The following is a 23,184-nucleotide window of genomic DNA, read 5'->3' on the forward strand; positions in this document are numbered from 1 at the left end:
TTTGAACCCGGGAGCCTTCTGTGCCAAAACAAAGTGCACTGACCACTTGGTCACTCCACTTTACATCAAAAGGGATCTGTGTCACAAGAATAGAGCTCATTCTTGAGATAGTATTCATGTTTTATGGAAAATGTATATTTTTGTGTTCAGGTGGGAGCGTCGCATTGACCCGATGGGAAGGATCTACTTTGTTGACCACATCACACGAAGCACCACGTGGCAGCGTCCCACGGTGGAGACAGTGCGTAACTATGAGCAGTGGCAGCACCAGCAAAGCCAGCTGCAAGGCGCCATGCAGCAGTTCAACCAGAGGTTCATATTTGGGGTAAGAGGTCTTTGTTATAACATCTGGTCAGGTGTGGGTCTGGCGCCACATCACTGCATCCGTCACAATACGGAACCGCCCAAGGTCCTAATCGGAAACCAGCCAGGCAAACCACCACTCTATCCCCATCTTCTGAAGGCAGTCATTTGTCTCCCGCAGCCAGGTGATGACATGGTAGTCCCTTGGGTGTTTTTAGTTGCTGCTGTCCTCAGCACTCTGGATCATGCTTAAAGAAACGTACCACATACGTAACCGGAGTGGTGGAGGTGCCATTCCTCCACTATACAAGTAGTACACATCATTTGAGGCGCCCTAATTTGATGTGATAAATCAACGCATTGATGGGTTTGTTGAAAATGTTTTCCTGCCCTTGGCAAAAAAAACAAAAACAAAAAAACAAAAAATGTAATTTCCTTGTATTTGCGATATTAAGTATTGGAAACTCTGCACGCCACAGAAGCTAGTGTGTAGTCAGCTTGCCAATGAGGCATTAGTGCATTTTTGAGGCTGCTGATAACTTGGTGAGATGGAGTAATCATTTATTGCAAAGTACCCTAAAATAACAGATCTTCAAAATGGAAAGACTTTATTTATTTTTTATGTGTGTGAGCTCAGTCACTCTAAAGCTTGATGCCTGAGTCTTTTATGCATTTTTGCTGAACTGTCTGCTGGTTAGAAGCATTTTGATTTTACAATGTTTTTTTTTAACATTTGACTGTAATTGCACTCTGCTGCTTACTAAAATCTAATTATTGTGATATAAACGTAGAAGACTGAGCAAAACTGTAACAGGTGATGTGGTGGATGTGTTATGCTCCTTCTTGATGATTGTGCTGAAATTAAGATAATCGTATGAAGGTTTGGGACACAATTTTAGGTTTACACTATTCATCACATTGCCAGACTAAATTATTATTATGCTGCTGGAGCAACATCTCAAGGACAATGCAGAGAGGTTTGTGATTCATAGTAATCCAGATTCTCTTCTGTGTAGCTACAAGACCAGGTCTCAGCAACACAGAATAAAGAGTTTGATCCTCTGGGACCACTGCCGCATGGATGGGGTAAGATTGGTTATTTTTATTAAAAAAAAAAAAAAAAAAAACTTTTGTAATATTGCAACACTTTAACGTTGCTCCTTTCTTGAAGAGCACATTATATTTTTACACAGTGATGTCTGTTGTGTATTGAATCTCTCAAAAACAGGTGTGTCTTAGCACTGTGAATGTGTACAGTACTACTGCTGGGTTTTCACTGTACTTTATGTGTGTGTGTGTGTGTGTGTGTGTGTCAAAGAGAAAAGAACAGACACCAATGGCAGAGTTTATTTTGTGCATCACCCAACACGGTCCACACAGTGGGAGGACCCACGGACACAGGGGTGAGTATGATCTTATTTATTCTTTGGCTGTACTTTTGGGTGGTGTTTGTGTTTAAAATGCAGAAGAATAACATTCTCTTGCTGTATCCTTTGACTGGTAACTGATATACTCTTACATTTAAAAACAAATTGATTTAATTTATTAGGTTGTTGAATGAGAAGCCACTTCCAGAGGGCTGGGAGATGAGGTTTACAGTGGACGGTATTCCCTACTTTGTAGACCACAACAGGAGAACTACGACCTATATCGACCCTCGCACTGGAAAATCGTCACTGTACGTCCTCTAATTTCTTATCTCCACCAACATGCACAGATATTATTCTTATCATCATCATCATGTTCCTCCTATGGCTGTCCTGTCTAAAAGAGCTCAAATTAAACTGAGCTTTTTTAATCGATGAGTTTTACACCACTCTTGAGTTGGTTCAGAATTTGATGATATCATCCAGTCTTGGATTCACTTCATTGTCTTCCTGTTCATGTAAGGTCTTATTGTTAAGTTATAAAATCTTAAGTGCACTAGCACCATCCTAGCTCGTCGATGTTATGTACCAGCTTGTGCTTTCCGTTTTCAAAATACAGGATTATGTTTGAAAGGTAAAGAATTCAGCAGGCTAAAGGGCTTTTTCTTATCATGCAACTGTTTTATGGAACAGCCTGTCAACTGAGATAAAGTGTTCTGATTTGATTGTCTTTTCAATGAAGACACGATTCATTTTCACTGATATTCAATTTATAAGTGGCAGTAATTTATCTGTTTCTGTTGGTTGGGTTTATGAATCACCTGGTGGTTTTCTGACTGACTGAACCGAGAGTGGCTGATATGTAAATTTAGTTTTGTTTTTAGCATGTTTTAACATAGTTACTTGTGGATACATTATGTCTAATTGTAAAAGCACATTTAAATGTACAATCTGCACCAGAAGGTGCTATACATATAGTTTATTATTTACTTTGCTTAGTACCCAAGTATACCGCCCTTTAAAAAGAGGCGATGGCAGCTCTGCCACACGTCTGCTGGACTGTCTCAGGGAAATCAAAGCCTGGATGGCCCAGAGCATTTTAAATTTTAATGAAACAAAAACTGAAATAATCATTTTTGACCCTAAGGGAAACTGTGATGCCTCTCACAAGGACCTGGACCCCCTTTTACCTTAGTTTAAACCCACAGTTTCTAATTTTGGTGTAAAGCTTGACAGTGATTTTTAAATTGGACCAACAGATTAACTCTGTTGTAAAAAATGTTTTTTATAATCTGAGGCTTTTATCCAAGATTAAATCTATTCTATCTTTTAGTGATTTTTTTTTATCGAGTGATTCATGCTTTTATTTCCACACGTTTGGACTACTGCACTTTATTTCGGTGTTAACCAGGCTTCCCTGGCACGCTTGCAGTTGGTCCAAAATGCTGCTGCTCCCCTTTTAACAGGCATTAGAAAACATGAACACATCACCCCGATCCTCGCTTCTCTTCACTGGCTTCCAGTCCATTTTAGAATACATTTTACAGTGCGTATATAATGCATATACAATGCGCATATTAAACAAATATGTAGGACTGCTTTTTTGCATTTGCACAATATCTCTAAAATTAGAAAGGTCTTGTCTCAGAGTGATGCTGAAAAACTAATTCATGCATTTATTTCCTCTAGGCTGGACTATTGTAATTCATTATTATCAGGTTGTCCTAAAAGTTCTCTGAAAAGCCTTCAGTTAATTCAAAATGCTGCAGCTAGAGTACTGACAGGGACTAGAAGCAGAGAGCATATCTCACCCATATTGGCCTCTCTTCATTGGCTTCCTGTTAATTCTAGAATAGAATTTAAAATTCTTCTTCTTACTTATAAGGTTTTGAATAATCAGGTCCCATCTTATCTTAGGGACCTCATAGTACCATATCACCCCAATAGAGCACTTCGCTCTCAGACTGCAGGCTTACTTGTAGTTCCTAGGGTTTGTAAGAGTAGAATGGGAGGCAGAGCCTTCAAATTTCAGGCTCCTCTCCTCTGGAACCAGCTCCCAATTCAGATCAGGGAGACAGACACCCTCTATACTTTTAAGATTAGGCTTAAAACTTTCCTTTTTGCTAAAGCTTATAATTAGGGCTGGATCAGGTGACCCTGAACCATCCCTTAGTTATGCTGCTATAGACTTAGACTGCTGGGGGGTTCCCATGATGCACTGAATTTTTCTTTCTCTTTTTGCTCTGTATGCACCACTCTGCATTTAATCATTAGTGATTGATCTCTGCTCCCCTCCACAGCATGTCTTTTTCCTGGTTCTCTCCCTCAGCCCCAACCAGTCCCAGCAGAAGACTGCCCCTCCCTGAGCCTGGTTCTGCTGGAGGTTTCTTCCTGTTAAAAGGGAGTTTTTCCTTCCCACTGTTGCCAAGTGCTTGCTCACAGGGGGTCGTTTTGACCGTTGGGGTTTTTCCGTAATTATTGTATGGCCTTGCCTTACAATATAAGGCACCTTGGGGCAACTGTTTGTTGTGATTTGGCGCTATATAAATAAAATTGATTTGATTTTAAAATTTTGTTTGATTTAAAGCAATAATTGGATCAGCTCCACAATATATTTCAGATCTCTGAAATGTTTACACTCCCTCACAATCTCTTAGGTCAGCTGATCAGCTCCTCCTCATTCTCCCTAAGAGCAATTAAAAAAAAAAAGGAGATCGAGCTTTTTCTGTGGCGGCCCCTAAATTGTGGAATGAGCTACCACTAAAAATAAGGTTGTCTCCCACCCTACCTACTTTTAAATCACGTCTTAAAAAGTATTTTTATTCTTTGGGTTTTAACTTAGCGTGAGAGTTGTGTGACCTCTGTTCTTGCGTGTATGTCACTGTGCAGCTCTTTGAGAAATTTTTATGTTTTTTGAAATATGCTATATAAATAAAGTTGATTGGATAATGAGATTAAGGATTAGATACATGTAATCATCATCCCCCCTTAAATTATTCAGGTAATGGATTAAATACAGGAGAAAGTTCAGGGAACTAAAATAATGTTATATGGGATCCAAAGGGTGCGGAGATTACGTCCTTAGCACTCTGTATTTAAGTTTTATGAATGATTTGTGCTACGTGAAACAAATGATTGTTTCCATTGAACTTAGTATTCTGCAAACTAAGATTTGACTGTCCTGTCAGTCAAACTGTGTTTGTGTCTTTCATATATGGAAAGACACCAGGACACTGCAGGAAAAGCTCAGATAATCCTGTTTTACCAGATTTTTACCAGTATGAGTCACTGTCTGTAAAATCTCTATTTTTAGAAGCTGTGACGTTAAAATTTCACATGATTAATAGAAGCTCTATGCTTTCGTTTCATCGGTGTGACATAGAACAGGTTTGCTCCTGAGTGACATGACTTGAAAATATTAAGATCTTACACATCTGGTTTCAGCCTTTGAAAAACCAGTTTGGTAACAAGAGATAAGCGACAATATAAATTGAGAGGCCCTGAAGATGTTTACATCTGTGTGGTGCAGTGCTGTATACACAGATACGTCTTTATTATATCACCATCAGGTGGAATCTAAACAGACAGGATAGTATAAATGTGACTGTGCCTGTAAATAAACTTTCCATGAGTATTATAGCAGCAGTAACTTAAAATATCTAATAACCGCCCCTGAAAAAGTACAAAGTGACAATTGTGTTGTATTGTTTGGTGTGTGCAATGGACACAAAGCATTACACTTTGCCATCATTGATTTAATATAACATTTGGCACAGTGAAAGTCAAACATGAATCTGATTATGCACTCTCTCTCTCTCTCTCTCTCTCTCTCTCTCTCTCTCTCTCTCTCTCTCTCTCTCTCTCTCTCTCTCTCTCTCTCTCTCTCTCTCTCTCTCTCTCTCTCTCTCTCTCCTTCACAGTGAAAATGGACCTCAAATCACTTATGTTCGAGACTTCAAAGCCAAAGTACAGTACTTCAGATTTTGGTGCCAGGTAGGAGCCATACCTCATAGAACTGTTACAAAAAATCCACAAGGATCATTAGACTTCTTATTTCTGTACCTTATTCAAAAGGAGTAATGCTCAGTTGGGTATTATGTGAAGTGGTATGACCTGTCGGCATGATGTCTGATGATGATTTTAATGATTAACACCACTTTACTCCACAGAGAAAGCGCTGTTAGTAAAAGTGGCAGCTTTAGATTCTGTTTTTTCATATTTTCTGTATGTTCCACTGGAGTATTAGTTGCATCTGTTCAAAAGGACATCATGAAGAGGAAAAAAATATGTTCCATAGATGTGTAAGTTGCATTTATTGCAGTACTTCATGCAGCAGGAAGCAAAATTAATTTGATAAGTACATCCATATAATAAAAGCCAAGTGGCCTCTGTGTGTTTGTGTATCCGGAGCAATGATTGAAATCCAGAAAGGGCTGACTTTTGTCCTTTGCCATAGTTATGTCTTTGTCCATGAGGATTCAAGTTGTAAGTGGACCAATATTTTTTGAGAAATGTCATTTTTGAAAACAGCAAGCCTGTTTATGTCGCATTTCCACAATAACAGCCTGTATTTCAAAATAAAAGCCTGTGAGATTGCTGCAGACCTGACAGAATTCATCAGTCTGTCCACCCTCTTAACGTCCCAGACAGCAGATTCAAATTTGGATATTTTTGTATACATGTGACCCCAAACCCAGAATTAACATGTTCACACTCCAGAAAAAACAGCAGAATTGTGTCTCAACAGTGTATCACACAGGCCAAAATAAAAAGAAAGAAAAAGATTTGATGTAATATGAATACAGTCACAATGCAAATATAAAACTTCAGTTATTCGTAATTTCTTTGCATGGAATATACTGGTTAAGCAATTTCAGAAAAGCTTATTGATGAAAAAACTCATTTTAGAAAAACATAACTAAAAACAAATTAAACCTTCAATAAAGACATTCATAAAAGCCAAGAAATTGTTCTATGTCAAAAGTTATGCTACTTAAAAAATGTAGCATAACTGTAAACAGATTTTACCTAAAAGTCAGCTGTCCTCTGTATATAGTACAAATGACAGCATCTAGAACCCATGGTTCCCCATAGGTCAGCGTCCTTGTTAATAATTTACAACACAAACACTGCAGTAATGAGCAGAAACTAATGGGCTAACTAGAAGCACTCGGAGAGTGCAAACCTCCGCCAAGGCCATGGGGTCACTGACGCCATAACATCTACATGCCGTGGAATCATTGAACCTAAAAAAGTCTAACGATGATGTTTGCTAGTAAAAAAAGTTTCATCTGCAGTGACTGGATAGCATGTATCCTTAGCGCTTGGCATCACAGTTTATTGCAACTTGCACCTTTCCCAGAAGCTACTGTCATCTGAGCACTGATATTGATATTGCATGTGCTTATAGACAAAAACAAATAAGAGACAAAATTCAATTTATTATTCAACTAAACTGCAAATATATGAATTTTTAACATTTATGAAACATTTCTCTAAATAAATAACAGTAATTCCTGAAATAGAGCTATTTTTTAAGTGTTGCATGTGCTACACAGGGCCATAGGGTCACTGACCCTAAAGAGATTCCCTCCTTGGCACAGTGATCAATTCAGTGTTACAACCAAAACTATGATACATACACTTTTCTTTCCTTTATATTTGACATCCTTGACCATGAAAACATACCACTAGAACTTGGAATCACTTTTATGTCTTTATTAGTTCAAAAGTTATTGTATAAAAACGATTTTTCGGTAATGGTGGTTTTCTTCTGGATCTAGCACCATAACATTTGAAGTTACATCAAATCTGATGACACCTTACTGAATCAGTACAGATTCAGCTACAATTTGGTGTTAGTTGTGCATCTCTAGCTTCATTTGTCACCTCACACTGACACATTTTCTACACTCAACAAAAATATAAACGCAACACTTTTGGTTTTGCTCCCATTTTGTATGAGATGAACTCAAAGATCTAAAACTTTTTCCACATACACAATATCACCATTTCCCTCAAATATTGTTCACAAACCAGTCTAAATCTGTGATACTGAGCACTTCTCCATCATGATTAGTGCACAGGTGTGCCTTAGACTGTCCACAATAAAAGGCCACACTGAAAGGTGCAGTTTTGTTTTATTGGGGGGGGGATACCAGTCAGTATCTGGTGTGACCACCATTTGCCTCATGCAGTGCAACACATCTCCTTCGCATAGAGTTGATCAGGTTGTCAATTGTGGCCTGTGGAATGTTGGTCCACTCCTCTTCAATGACTGTGCAAAGTTGCTGGATATTGGCAGGAACTGGTACACGCTGTCGTATACACCAGTCCAGAGCATCCCAAACATGCTCAATGGGTGACATGTCCAGTGAATATGCCGGCCATGCAAGAACTGGGACATTTTCAGCTTCCAAGAATTGTGTACAGATCCTTACAACATGGGGCCGTGCATTATCCTGCTGCGACATGAGGTGATGTTCTTGGATGTATGGCACAACAGTGGGCCTCAGGATCTCGTCACGGTATCTCTGTGCATTCAAAATGCACCTGTGTTCTTCGTCCATAACAGACGTCTGCCCATACCATAACCCCACCGCCACCATGGGCCACTCGATCCACAACATTGACATCAGAAAACCGCTCACCCACACGACGCCACACACGCTGTCTGCCATCTGCCCTGAACAGTGTGAACTGGGATTCATCCGTGAAGAGAACACCTCTCCAACGTGCCAAACGCCAGCGGTTACGACGACGAACTGGAGTCAGGTCGAGACCCCGATGAGGACGACGAGCATGCAGATGAGCACAAGCAACAGCTCTGGTTGACATTCCTGCTGTCAGCATGCCAATTGCATGCTCCCTCAAATCTTGCGACATCTGTGGCATTGTGCTGTGTGATAAAACTGCACCTTTCAGAGTGGCCTTTTATTGTGGGCAGTCTAAGGCACACCTGTACACTAATCATGGTGTCTAATCAGCATCGTGGTATGGCACACCTGTGAGGTGGGATGGATTATCTCAGCAAAGGAGAAGTGCTCACTATCACAGATTTAGACTGGTTTGTGAACAATATTTGAGGGAAATGGTGATATTGTGTATGTAGAAAAAGTTTTAGATCTTTGAGTTTATCTCATACAAAATGGGAGCAAAACCAAAAGTGTTGTATTTATATTTTGTTGAGTGTATTTTCCCTATATTTTTGCATATTCTGGATCACCAGATCCAGAATCCAGATCCGATCATCACCAAACTTTGTTGTTTGATAGAACATTTGACTATGTTACACCCTAATTTTTTTCTGCCTTGTTTTTGTGGAGTTAGAAACTACAATGTCAAAATTCCCCCTATCCCGCAATGATGAAAAATCCTTTTAAAAAATTCCTGGATCACTAAAATTTAATCACTTGTTCCTCTTGTTATTTCCAACCACTCCACAAAATTTCATCAAAATCCGTTCAAAACGTTTTGAGTTATCCTGCTGACAGACAGACAGACAGACAGACAAACAAACAAACTTGACCGGAAACATAACCTCCTTGGAGGAGGTTAATTAACATTATTGTGCAAGGCTCAATGGACTCGAGAGTAAACTTTGTCTTCACTGAACAGATGAAAACATGTTCAGAGCTAAACATGCATGTTTACATCACTAAGTGTAATTAAAAAACATTATAGCTAGCTTTACCTTCGGCTAACTGCCGTACTCGTTGCGAATCTGGCTGTCCTACAAAGTGCAATAAAACAGTGTGTCAAGTAGTATAAAGCTTATTACCTTATTCAAGAGCTTGGTCTTTCAGTTTGAGAGCATGAGTTATTAAGTTCACTCTTTCTCCAAAACCCAGCATATCTTTTTCATTAATCTCATCTTCTCTTTCTTGTTTTACGGTGGTTGGCATCTTGCTTAATGGTGTATAACCACCAAATAGATGGTGCCATCTTCTGGCCACAGATGATTAAGCAATAATTTTTTGATATGTCACTTTGAGGTACAAGTTTCAGGACCAGCCAAACAAGTAGAAAATATGGTACAAATTTAATTGGCACATGGTTACTACTTTCTTTAACATTGATGAACAATTCTTCTGACCACTCAGCAATTTAAAATTCACTCGCTATTTACAACACTTTTGGGAAAGCCACTTGTACATTCTTCATGATTCAGTAGCAGCTGAGCAGTTTAAAATATCAAGTTCTTAGTATCACATTTCATTGGTGTCACTTAAAGTTTCTCAATGATCAACTTTGATTCTCCAGTTTTTATGTAAAACATTGTAAAAATTCTGTAGAAACTTTTATAGCAATACTGTGTGTATTGTAATATTAGAGATGTTAGTGAAACATGAGCAATTAAAGTTTCTTTCTCACTTTTTTCCTTTTCTGTAGCAACTATCAATGCCTCAACACATCAAGATCACTGTATCCAGGAAAACCTTGTTTGAGGACTCTTTCCAGCAGGTACTGGACCCCACCAACCGTGTCATCACAGACAGCTCTGAGAACTGATTTTTAGTAGGGTTGGGGCAACAAATGAAAATCATTAGTTGACTAGTCAGGTACCATTACTTGATGACTAGTCAGCGACTAAATTTGACATTGAATGAATTAAGCAAATTTTGAATCTTCATGGTGAAAGTCACATGTGACATTTACTTTAAAAAATATAAGAACAAAATCACAAATGCAAAAAAACGGTATTAGCATGAAGACAACACCTGCATTCATTTACTAAACATAGACTACCCGTTTGAGCTGACTAATTCACCTGCCAAGGTTCACACATTTTCTTCAGAGTAAAGGGAGTGGTGGCAGCTCCAGCAGGTCTTTTCTTTTAAGGGTTAAATGAACTTAATAAACAGCTTTCGACTAATCGACTAATAAAAAAAATAATCAACTGGTCGGATGTTAGCTAGTCGTAGTCGACTATTACGACTAGCTGTCCCATCCCTAATTTCTAGTGGAACCAAGGACAGGTACACTGACTAACACTGTGCACACACATGGACCTGTTCCACCTAACCACACAACAGGAATATAAGTAGGTCTTTCTTGAAACTGGCATATAATCAGAAATAACTTCTATCTAAGAATTTAGTGGTGGCAACCCCCCCCCCCCCCCCCCAAAAAAAAAAAAAAATTAGGCCAGGTTATGCCGTGTCACTAAACTTAGTGAAAATGTATTTTGTATGTTTGTTGACCACACTGAATAAATATCCATTTCAGATAATGAGCTTCAATGCTCAGGACCTGCGTAGGAGACTATGGATCATCTTTCCTGGAGAGGAAGGTCTGGACTATGGAGGAGTTGCCAGGTAAGTTTAAAAATGACTGTTGTGAGGGAGGTAGTAGTAAATGTGCTCTTCCAAGATATTCTTTGTCATATCTACAGCAGAAGTTAAAATTTCAGATACTGTTTGTAAAATTTTGTTGTCCATTTAATTAGCCATTTCTGTCCTATTTCTGTTCTTGCTGCTGCTGTATTCAGTGCTTACATGGACTGGGTGCTGGGTAGGGCTGCAGAGACCAGTAACTTAAGAGTCTTTATGGGGAAGTAAAAGCTCACCGACTTTGATGCATCATTGCGGAATCAGTAGATGCCCTAATTACAGCATTTGAGAAGCTGATTGAGATGTCCGAATGTCTGGGTTTGTAACTGCCCATGATTAAGACTAAGATCCAGGCTTTAAACACAGTAAATTTTGCAGAGTAAAAAATCGTTTAAATCACAGTTGCATTGACTGTTAGCTCCAAAGTAGTAAGATTAATGATAAGGAAGTGTTTGTGCTCATTCTCAGTGAATTTATGGGAGGATGGCTTTAGTTCTGACTTGCTTGTAACACACTTCAGTGTAATTCTGTGACATGTCCAACGTCTTCCTCTGGTGTAGCTACTGTGTGTGCTGGTTTCCCCTCATTGCTGTGGTCTCCTTTGTTTCAGGGAGTGGTTTTTCTTGTTGTCCCATGAGGTTTTAAACCCCATGTACTGCCTGTTTGAATACGCTGGAAAAGATAACTACTGTCTCCAGATCAATCCCGCCTCTGACATCAACCCCGACCACCTCAAGTACTTCAAGTTCATCGGACGCTTTATTGCCATGGTTAGTCATTGTACACTGTTGGGCTTCTGTTAATATGAAGTAACTGTTTTTTTTTCTTTCTTCATAAACAATGGGATTTTTCCACATTTTGGAAACATCCAGATTTTAAAGTACCATATTTTTTCACCTCCCAGTTCCTGTTCATTACACAGTATTAATGTAGTATTAACCCCCCCCCCCCCCCCCCCCCCACACACACACACCATACACTTTTTTTTTTGGGGGGATATTTCTGACTTTCCAAATGGGTTTTTGTATCTCAGGCTCTTTTCCACGGCAAATTCATCGACACAGGCTTTTCGCTGCCGTTTTACAAGAGAATTCTTAACAAGCCGTGGGCACTCAAAGACCTTGAATCAATAGATCCTGAATTCTACAACTCGCTCATCTGGATCAAGTGAGTTGAAACTGTTATACAAACCATGAATGTTTGAGTTCAATGGTACAAATCTTTCACCACTATTTGTTCCACTAAAAGAATGTAAAAACATTCTTTATTTGTTTTATATAATGGCTAAAATAGATTCCTGTCATTTTATATTATGTTAATTTATAAACAGCAGAAAAGGGACTTACATTTTGGTGCTCCTCACTGGTGCTTAACATTCCAACACGAACTTTAAATAGGAGTTCAAAAATAATTCTGACGATGTAGGCAGTGATGAGGTGCAATGACTTTGTGTACTTCCAAAAAAAAAAGAAAAAAGAAATGACTTTGTGTACTTCCTCACTTACTTCCTCACTCCAGTGAAAAATCACATCAGAAATTTGTCCAGCTTTCATCCTAACTTCATCCTCTTAACAGCTGTTCATGCCTCCAGACGGCTAATGGCGTAGTGGATTTGTTTTGTGTGTGTTCGAAGAATTAGCACCATCACTTAGCTTATTCACATTGTCGTCTGTCAGCAAAACAAACTGCCGTGTTTACCCAAACACTGCCCCCACTAGTTTGTGCGTGGATGGGATTTGCAGTGTGCAATGGTACAAAATGTATGGAACCAAATTGCATGGTAAATGGAACATATAATCCATTTCACATAATCGTGCAGATTATACATTCCGGAGTGCTTTTACAATGAAAATAAAAATGCAATAATTAACCTAAAATCAACCACTCTATTTAAAACAGCCAAACCCAGAGATTTAATTAGAATCATCATTAGTGAATCCATCTGAATGTGTTTTTATACTATTTGTGAGTAATAAGTTACACATCTGTGAGAATAGCTGTCTTCAGTCTTGATTTAAGATTGAGCTAAAGCAGAATCTTATCTCAGCTTACAGGCTGTTCCATAAAACAGGTGCACAATAAGAAAAAGATCTTTGGCCCGATGATGCTTTCTTGACCTTTTTAACACACAATAGTCCTGCATTCTGAAAGCACACGGGCTGGTTCATCGTCAATCAGGGTGGTCATCAATTTAAAAAAATTAAAAGCTAATTATCTATCCATCTATCCATCCATCCATCCATTTTCTTCCTCTTTATCCGGGGTCGGGTCGCAGGGGCAGCAGCTCAAGCAAAGCCGCCCAGACCTCCTGATCCACACACACCTCCCCCAGCTCCTCCGGGGGAACCCCAAGGCGTTCCCAAGCCAGACGAGAGACGTAGTCCCTCCAGCGTGTCCTGGCTCTTCCCTGGGCCTCCTCCCAATGGGACGTGCCTGGAACACCTCTCAAGCGAGGCATCCAGGAGGCATCCGGAAAAGATGCCCGAGCCACCTCAACTGGCTCCGTTTGACGTGGACGAGCAGCGGCTCGACTCCGAGCTCCTCCCGAGTGACCAAGCTCCTCACCCTATCTCTAAGGGAGCGCCCAGCCACTCTGCGGAGGAAACTCATCTCGGCCGCTTGTACTCGCGATCTTGTTCTTTCGGTTATGAGCCAAATCTCATGACCATAGGTCAATCAATCAATCAATTTTTTTATATAGCGCCAAATCACAACAAACAGTTGCCCCAAGGCGCTTTATATTGTAAGGCAAGGCCATACAATAATTATGTAAAACCCCAACGGTCAAAACGACCCCCTGTGAGCAAGCACTTGGCTACAGTGGGAAGGAAAAACTCCCTTTTAACAGGAAGAAACCTCCAGCAGAACCAGGCTCAGGGAGGGGCAGTCTTCTGCTGGGACTGGTTGGGGCTGAGGGAGAGAACCAGGAAAAAGACATGCTGTGGAGGGGAGCAGCGATCGATCACTAATGATTAAATGCAGAGTGGTGCATACAGAGCAAAAAGAGAAAGAAACAGTGCATCATGGGAACCCCCAGCAGTCTACGTCTATAGCAGCATAACTAAGGGATGGTTCAGGGTCACCTGATCCAGCCCTAACTATAAGCTTTAGCAAAAAGGAAAGTTTTAAGCCTAATCTTAAAAGTAGAGAGGGTGTCTGTCTCCCTGATCTGAATTGGGAGCTGGTTCCACAGGAGAGGAGCCTGAAAGCTGAAGGCTCTGCCTCCCATTCTACTCTTACAAACCCTAGGAACTACAAGTAAGCCTGCAGTCTGAGAGCGAAGCGCTCTATTGGGGTGATATGGTACTACGAGGTCCCTAAGATAAGATGGGACCTGATTATTCAAACCTTATAAGTAAGAAGAAGAATTTTAAATTCTATTCTAGAATTAACAGGAAGCCAATGAAGAGAGGCCAATATGGGTGAGATATGCTCTCTCCTTCTAGTCCCCGTCAGTACTCTAGCTGCAGCATTTTGAATTAACTGAAGGCTTTTTAGGGAACTTTTAGGACAACCTGATAATAATGAATTACAATAGTCCAGCCTAGAGGAAATAAATGCATGAATTAGTTTTTCAGCATCACTCTGAGACAAGACCTTTCTGATTTTAGAGATATTGCGTAAATGCAAAAAAGCAGTCCTACATATTTGTTTAATATGCGCTTTGAATGACATATCCTGATCAAAAATGACTCCAAGATTTCTCACAGTATTACTAGAGGTCAGGGTAATGCCATCCAGAGTAAGGATCTGGTTAGACACCATGTTTCTAAGATTTGTGGGGCCAAGTACAATAACTTCAGTTTTATCTGAGTTTAAAAGCAGGAAATTAGAGGTCATCCATGTCTTTATGTCTGTAAGACAATCCTGCAGTTTAGCTAATTGGTGTGTGTCCTCTGGCTTCATGGATAGATAAAGCTGGGTATCATCTGCGTAACAATGAAAATTTAAGCAATACCGTCTAATAATACTGCCTAAGGGAAGCATGTATAAAGTGAATAAAATTGGTCCTAGCACAGAACCTTGTGGAACTCCATAATTAACTTTAGTCTGTGAAGAAGATTCCCCATTTACATCAACAAATTGTAATCTATTAGACAAATATGATTCAAACCACCGCAGCGCAGTGCCTTTAATACCTATGGCATGCTCTAATCTCTGTAATAAAATTTTATGGTCAACAGTATCAAAAGCAGCACTGAGGTCTAACAGAACAAGCACAGAGATGAGTCCACTGTCCGAGGCCATAAGAAGATCATTTGTAACCTTCACTAATGCTGTTTCTGTACTATGATGAATTCTAAAACCTGACTGAAACTCTTCAAATAGACCATTCCTCTGCAGATGATCAGTTAGCTGTTTTACAACTACCCTTTCAAGAATTTTTGAGAGAAAAGGAAGGTTGGAGATTGGCCTATAATTAGCTAAGATAGCTGGGTCAAGTGATGGCTTTTAAGTAATGGTTTAATTACTGCCACCTTAAAAGCCTGTGGTACATAGCCAACTAACAAAGATAGATTGATCATATTTAAGATCGAAGCATTAAATAATGGTACGGCTTCCTTGAGCAGCCTGGTAGGAATGGGGTCTAATAAACATGTTGATGGTTTGGATGAAGTAACTAATGAAAATAACTCAGACAGAACAATCGGAGAGAAAGAGTCTAACCAAATACCGGCATCACTGAAAGCAGCCAAAGATAACGATACGTCTTTGGGATGGTTATGAGTAATTTTTTCTCTAATAGTTAAAATTTTATTAGCAAAGAAAGTCATGAAGTCATTACTAGTTAAAGTTAATGGAATACTCAGCTCAATAGAGCTCTGACTCTTTGTCAGCCTGGCTACAGTGCTGAAAAGAAACCTGGGGTTGTTCTTATTTTCTTCAATTAGTGATGAGTAGAAAGATGTCCTAGCTTTACGGAGGGCTTTTTTTATAGAGCAACAGACTCTTTTTCCAGGCTAAGTGAAGATCTTCTAAATTAGTGAGACGCCATTTCCTCTCCAACTTACGGGTTATCTGCTTTAAGCTGCGAGTTTGTGAGTTATACCACGGAGTCAGACACTTCTGATTTAAAGCTCTCTTTTTCAGAGGAGCTACAGCATCCAAAGTTGTCTTCAATGAGGATGTAAAACTATTGACGAGATACTCTATCTCCCTTACAGAGTTTAGGTAGCTACTCTGCACTGTGTTGGTATATGGCATTAGAGAACATAAAGAAGGAATCATATCCTTAAACCTAGTTACAGCGCTTTCTGAAAGACTTCTAGTGTAATGAAACTTATTCCCCACTGCTGGGTAGTCCATCAGAGTAAATGTTATTAAGAAATGATCAGACAGAAGGGAGTTTCAGGGAATACTGTTAAGTCTTCTATTTCCATACCATAAGTCAGAACAAGATCTAAGATATGATTAAAGTGGTGGGTGGACTCATTTACTTTTTGAGCAAAGCCAATAGAGTCTAATAATAGATTAAATGCAGTGTTGAGGCTGTCATTCTCAGCATCTGTGTGGATGTTAAAATCGCCCACTATAATTATCTTATCTGAGCTAAGCACTAAGTCAGACAAAAGGTCTGAAAATTCACAGAGAAACTCACAGTAACGACCAGGTGGATGATAGATAATAACAAATAAAACTGGTTTTGGGACTTCCAATTTGGATGGACAAGACTAAGAGTCAAGCTTTCAAATGAATTAAAGCTCTGTCTGGGTTTTTGATTAATTAATAAGCTGGAATGGAAGATTGCTGCTAATCCTCTGCCCCGGCCCGTGCTACGAGCATTCTGACAGTTAGTGTGACTCGGGGGTGTTGACTCATTTAAACTAACATATTCATCCTGCTGTAACCAGGTTTCTGTAAGGCAGAATAAATCAATATGTTGATCAATTATTATATCATTTATTAACAGGGACTTAGAAGAGAGAGACCTAATGTTTAACAGACCACATTTAACTGTTTTAGTCTGTGGTGCAGTTGAAGGTGCTATATTATTTTTTCTTTTTGAATTTTTATGCTTAAATAGATTTTTGCTGGTTATTGGTAGTCTGGGAGCAGGCACCGTCTCTACGGGGATGGGGTAATGAGGGGATGGCAGGGGGAGAGAAGCTGCAGAGAGGTGTGTAAGACTACAACTCTGCTTCCTGGTCCCAACCCTGGATAGTCACGGTTTGGAGGATTTAAGAAAATTGGCCAGATTTCTAGAAATGAGAGCTGCTCCATCCAAAGTGGGATGGATGGCGTCTCTCCTAACAAGACCAGGTTTTCCCCAGAAGCTTTGCCAATTATCTATGAAGCCCACCTCATTTTTTGGACACCACTCAGACAGCCAGCAATTCAAGGAGAACATGCGGCTAAACATGTCACTCCCGGTCCGATTGGGGAGGGGCCCAGAGAAAACTACAGAGTCCGACATTGTTTTTGCAAAGTTACACACCGATTTAATGTTAATTTTAGTGACCTCCGATTGGCGTAACCGGGTGTCATTACTGCCGACGTGAATTACAATCTTACCAAATTTACGCTTAGCCTTAGCCAGCAGTTTCAAATTTCCTTCAATGTCACCTGCTCTGGCCCCCGTAAGACAATTGACTATGGTTGCTGGTGTCGCTAACTTCACATTTCTCAAAACAGAGTCGCCAATAACCAGAGTTTGATCCTCGGCGGGTGTGTCGTCGAGTGGGGAAAAACGGTTAGAGATGTGAACGGGTTGGCGGTGTACACGGGGCTTCTGTTTAGGGCTACGCTTCCTCCTCACAGTCACCCAGTCGGCCTGCTTTCCCGGCTGCTCGGGATCTGCCAGAGGGTAACTAACGGCGGCTAAGCTACCTTGGTCCGCACCGACTACAGGGGCCTGGCTAGCTGTAGAATTTTCCACGGTGCGGAGCCGAGTCTCCAATTTGCCCAGCCTGGCCTCCAAAGCTACGAATAAGCTACACTTATTACAAGTACCGTTACTGCTAAAGGAGGCCGAGGAATAACTAAACATTTCACACCCAGAGCAGAAAAGTGCGGGAGAGACAGGAGAAGCCGCCATGCTAAATCGGCTAAGAGCTAGTAGCTACGCTAAGCTAGCGGATTCCTAAAAACACGCAAAGTGAATAATGTGTAAATAATTTAGAGGTGATTCAGCAGAAGGAGTGCTTTAGTTAAGGCACGTAAAGATTACACTGGGAAACAAATCGTAATCTAGATAACTAGATCAATCTAACTGCGCAGATTAAACAGCTAACAGATACAGAAAAACACCGCTGTGCTCCGGAACAGGAAGTGATACAATACCGCAGTGAGAGCCAACCACCAGTAGAGGCAGAGTTTTTCAAAATCAAAATTAGGTGAGGGTCGGAACGTAGATCGATTGGTAAATCGAGAGCTTTGCCTCCCTACTCAGCTCTCTCTTCACCACGACGGTCCGGTACAGCGACCGCATCACTGCAGATGATGCACTGATCCGTCTGTTGATCTCACGCTCCAGCCGTCCCTCACACGTGAACAAGACCCCAAGATACTTAAACTCCTCCACTTGAGGCAAGGACACTCCACCGACCTGAAGAGGGCAAGGCACCTTCTTCCGGTCGAGAACCATGGCCTCGGATTTGGAGGTGCTGATCTTCATCCTGGATGCTTCACACTCGGCTGCAAACCGCCCCAGTGCACGCTGAAGGTCCTGATTTGACGAAGCCAACAAAACCACATCGTCCGCAAACAGCAGAGACGAGATTCTGTGGTTCCCAAATCAGACCCCCTCTACACCTTGACTGCACCTAGAAATTCTGTCCATAAAGATAATGAACAGAACCGGTGACAAAGGGCAGCACTGGTGGAGGCCAACATGCACTGGAAACAGGTTTGACTTACTACCCGCAATGTGAACCAAGCTCCTGCTGCGGTCGTACAGGGACCCGATAGCCCTTAGCAAAGGACCCGGACCCCGTACTCCCGGAGCACCCACCACAGGGTGCCCCGAGGGACATGGTCGAACGCCTTCTCCAGATCCACAAAACACATGTGGACTGGTTGGGTGAAGTCCCATGAACCCTCGAGCACCTGATGGAGCGTGTAGAGCTAGTCCAGTGTGCCGCGACCAGGACGAAAACCACACTGCTTCTCCTGAATCAAATAAAATCAATAAATCATCAAATCAATAAAAGCTGATTCATAAAATCTTAAAAATGTGACTTCACATGAGCTAGAACACCAATGAAGTGATGCTAATTTTGGGGTCATCTGACAAAATTTTCTCTTCCTGGTTAGAACTCTTGTAGCAGTAATTTTGAACCAATTCTGAGGAGTGGTGTGCAGAAATCCAGAAAATGACACGTTACAATAATCAGTCCTAGATGAGACAGAAGTATGACTCAGTGTCTCTGCATCAGCTGTGGACAGAATAGGCTGAATCTTTGTGTTATTAGGCAAAGTAAAAAAATCAAATCAAATCAATTTTATTTATATAGCGCCAAATCACAACAAACAGTTGCCCCAAGGTGCCTTTATATTGTAAGGCAAGGCCATACAATAATTACGGAAAAACCCCAACGGTCAAAACGACCCCCTGTGAGCAAGCACTTGGCAACAGTGGGAAGGAAAAACTCCCTTTTAACAGGAAGAAACCTCCAGCAGAACCAGGCTCAGGGAGGGGCAGTCTTCTGCTGGGACTGATTGGGGCTGAGGGAGAGAACCAGGAAAAAGACATGCTGTGGAGGGGAGCAGAGAGCAATCACTAATGATTAAATGCAGAGTGGTGCATACAGAGCAAAAAGAGAAAGAAACACTCAGTGGATCATGGGAACCATCCAGCAGTCTAAGTCTATAGCAGCATAACTAAGGGATGGTTCAGGGTCACCTGATCCAGCCCTAATTATAAGCTTTAGCAAAAAGGAAAGTTTTAAGCCTAATCTTAAAAGTCGAGAGGGTGTCTGTCTCCCTGATCTGAATTGGGAGCTGGTTCCACAGGAGAGGAGCCTGAAAGCTGAAGGCTCTGCCTCCCATTCTACTCTTACAAACCCTAGGAACTACAAGTAAGCCTGCAGTCTGAGAGCGAAGCGCTCTATTGGGGTGATATGGTACTATGAGGTCCCTAAGATAAGATGGGACCTGATTATTCAAAACCTCAAAAGTAAGAAGAAGAATTTTAAATTCTATTCTAGAATTAACAGGAAGCCAATGAAGAGAGGCCAATATGGGTGAGATATGCTCTCTCCTTCTAGTCCCTGTTAGCACTCTAGCTGCAGCATTTTGAATTAACTGAAGGCTTTTCAGGGAACTTTTACGACAACCTGATAATAATGAATTACAATAGTCCAGCCTAGAGGAAATAAATGTATGAATTAGTTTTTCAGCATCACTCTGAGACAAGACCTTTCTAATTTTAGAGATATTGCATAAATGCAAAAAAGCAGTCCTACATATTTGTTTAATATGCGCATTGAATGACATATCCTGATCAAAAATGACTCCAAGATTTCTCACAGTATTATTAGAGGTCAGGGTAATGCCATCCAGAGTAAGGATCTGGTTAGACACCATGTTTCTAAGATTTGTGGGGCCAAGTACAATAACTTCAGTTTTATCTGAGTTTAAAAACAGGAAATTAGAGGTCATCCATGTCTTTATGTCTGTAAGACAATCCTGCAGTTTAGCTAATTGGTGTGTGTCCTCTGGCTTCATGGATAGATAAAGCTGGGTATCATCTGCGTAACAATGAAAATTTAAGCAATGCCATCTAATAATACTGCCTAAGGGAAACATGTATAAAGTGAATAAAATTGGTCCTAGCACAGAACCTTGTGGAACTCCATAATTAACCTTAGTCTGTGAAGAAGATTCCCCATTTACATGAACAAATTGTAATCTATTAGAAAAATATGATTCAAACCACTGCAGCGCAGTGCCTTTAATTCCTATGGCATGCTCTAATCTCTGTAATAAAATTTTATGGTCAACAGTATCAAAAACAGCACTGAGGTCTAACAGAACAAGCACAGAGATGAGTCCACTGTCTGAGGCCATAAGAAGATCATTTGTAACCTTCACTAATGCTGTTCCTGTACTATGATGAATTCTAAAACCTGACTGAAACTCTTCAGATAGACCATTCCTCTGCAGATGATCAGTTAGCTGTTTTACAACTACCCTTTCAAGAATTTTTGAGAGAAAAGGAAGGTTGGAGATTGGCCTATAATTAGCTAAGATAGTCAAGTGATGGCTTTTTAAGTAATGGTTTAATTACTGCCACCTTAAAAGCCTGTGGTACATAGCCAACTAATAAAGATAGATTGATCATATTTAAGATCGAAGCATTAATTAATGGTAGGGCTTCCTTGAGCAGCCTGGTAGGAATGGGGTCTAATAGACATGTTGATGGTTTGGAGGAAGTAACTAATAAAAATAACTCAGAACAATCGGAGAGAAAGAGTCTAACCAAATACCGGCATCACTGAAAGCAGCGAAAGATAACGATACGTCTTTGGGATGGTTATGAGTAATTTTTTCTCTAATAGTTAAAATTTTATTAGCAAAGAAAGTCATGAAGTCATTACTAGTTAAAGTTAAAGGAATACTCGGCTCAATAGAGCTCTGACTCTTTGTCAGCCTGGCTACAGTGCTGAAAAGAAACCTGGGGTTGTTCTTATTTTCTTCAATTAGTGATGAGTAGTAAGATGTCCTAGCTTTACGGAGAGCTTTTTTATAGAGCAACAGACTCTTTTTCCAGGCTAAGTGAAGATCTTCTAAATTAGTGAGACGCCATTTCCTCTCCAACTTACGGGTTATCTGATTTAAGCTGCAAGTTTGTGAGTTATACCACGGAGTCAGACACTTCTGATTTAAAGCTCTCTTTTTCAGAGGAGCTACAGCATCCAAAGTTGTCTTCAATGAGGATGTAAAACTATTGACGAGATACTCTCTCACTTACAGAGTTTAGGTAGCTACTCTGCACTGTGTTGGTATATGGCATTAGAGAACATAAAGAAGGAATCATATCCTTAAACCTAGTTACAGCGCTTTCTGAAAGACTTCTAGTGTAATGAAACTTATTCCCCACTGCTGGGTAGTCCATCAGAGTAAATGTAAATGTTATTAAGAAATTATCAGACAGAAGGGAGTTTTCAGGGAATACTGTTAAGTCTTCAATTTCCATACCATAAGTCAGAACAAGCTCTAAGATATGATTAAAGTGGTGGGTGGACTCATTTACATTTTGAGCAAAGCCAATTGAGTCTAATAATAGATTAAATGCAGTGTTGAGGCTGTCATTCTCAGCATCTGTGTGGATGTTAAAATCGCCCACTATAATTATCTTATCTGAGCTAAGCACTAAGTCAGACAAAAGGTCTGAAAATTCACAGAGAAACTCACAGTAACAACCAGGTGGACGATAAATAATAACAAATAAAACTGGTTTTTGGGACTTCCAATTTGGATGGACAAGACTAAGAGTCAAGCTTTCAAATGAATTAAAGCTCTCTGGGTTTTTGATTAATTAATAAGCTGGAATGGAAGATTGCTGCTAATCCTCCGCCTCGGCCCGTGCTACGAGCATTCTGGCAGTTAGTGTGACTCGGGGGTGTTGACTCATTTAAACTAACATATTCATCATGCTGTAACCAGGTTTCTGTAAGGCAGAATAAATCAATATGTTGATCAATTATTATATCATTTACTAACAGGGACTTAGAAGAGAGAGACCTAATGTTTAATAGACCACATTTAACTGTTTTATTCTGCGGTGCAGTTGAAGGTGCTATATTATTTTTTCTTTTTGAATTTTTATGCTTAAATATATTTTACTGGTTATTGGTGGTCTGGGAGCAGGCACCGTCTCTACTGGGATGGGGTAATGAGGGGATGGCAGGGGGAGAGAAGCTGCAGAGAGGTGTATAAGACTACAACTCTGCTTCCTGGTCCCAACCCTGGATAGTCACAGTTTGGAGGATTTAAGAAAATTGGCCAGATTTCTAGAAATGAGAGCTGCTCCATCCAAAGTGGGATGGATGCCGTCTCTCCTAACAAGACCAGGTTTTCCCCAGAAGCTTTGCCAGTTATCTATGAAGCCCACCTCATTTTTTGAACACCACTCAGACAGCCAGCAATTCAAGGAGAACATGCGGCTAAACATGTCACTCCCGGTCCGATTCGGGAGGGGCGCAGAGAAAACTACAGAGTCCGACATTGTTTTTGCAAAG

At 40.4% G+C, this 23,184-nt stretch overlaps 1 protein-coding gene across 2 annotated transcripts in view; it reads left to right on the plus strand.

Moving 5' to 3' along the window:
• itchb (itchy E3 ubiquitin protein ligase b) overlaps positions 1 to 23,184 on the plus strand; it is a 69,038-nt gene that overhangs the window by 29,532 nt on the left and 16,322 nt on the right. For both annotated transcript variants that reach the window (XM_034173296.1, XM_034173298.1), the window contains 9 exons: positions 151 to 325; positions 1,320 to 1,389; positions 1,622 to 1,706; positions 1,853 to 1,981; positions 5,591 to 5,663; positions 10,062 to 10,133; positions 10,899 to 10,987; positions 11,613 to 11,772; positions 12,036 to 12,169. In XM_034173296.1, coding sequence (XP_034029187.1) covers positions 151 to 325; positions 1,320 to 1,389; positions 1,622 to 1,706; positions 1,853 to 1,981; positions 5,591 to 5,663; positions 10,062 to 10,133; positions 10,899 to 10,987; positions 11,613 to 11,772; positions 12,036 to 12,169 — 987 coding nt within the window. The remainder of the gene's footprint in view (positions 1 to 150; positions 326 to 1,319; positions 1,390 to 1,621; positions 1,707 to 1,852; positions 1,982 to 5,590; positions 5,664 to 10,061; positions 10,134 to 10,898; positions 10,988 to 11,612; positions 11,773 to 12,035; positions 12,170 to 23,184) is intronic.

The sequence above is a fragment of the Thalassophryne amazonica genome, chromosome 6, assembly GCF_902500255.1.
Source record: "Thalassophryne amazonica chromosome 6, fThaAma1.1, whole genome shotgun sequence".
Lineage (NCBI taxonomy): Eukaryota > Metazoa > Chordata > Actinopteri > Batrachoidiformes > Batrachoididae > Thalassophryne > Thalassophryne amazonica.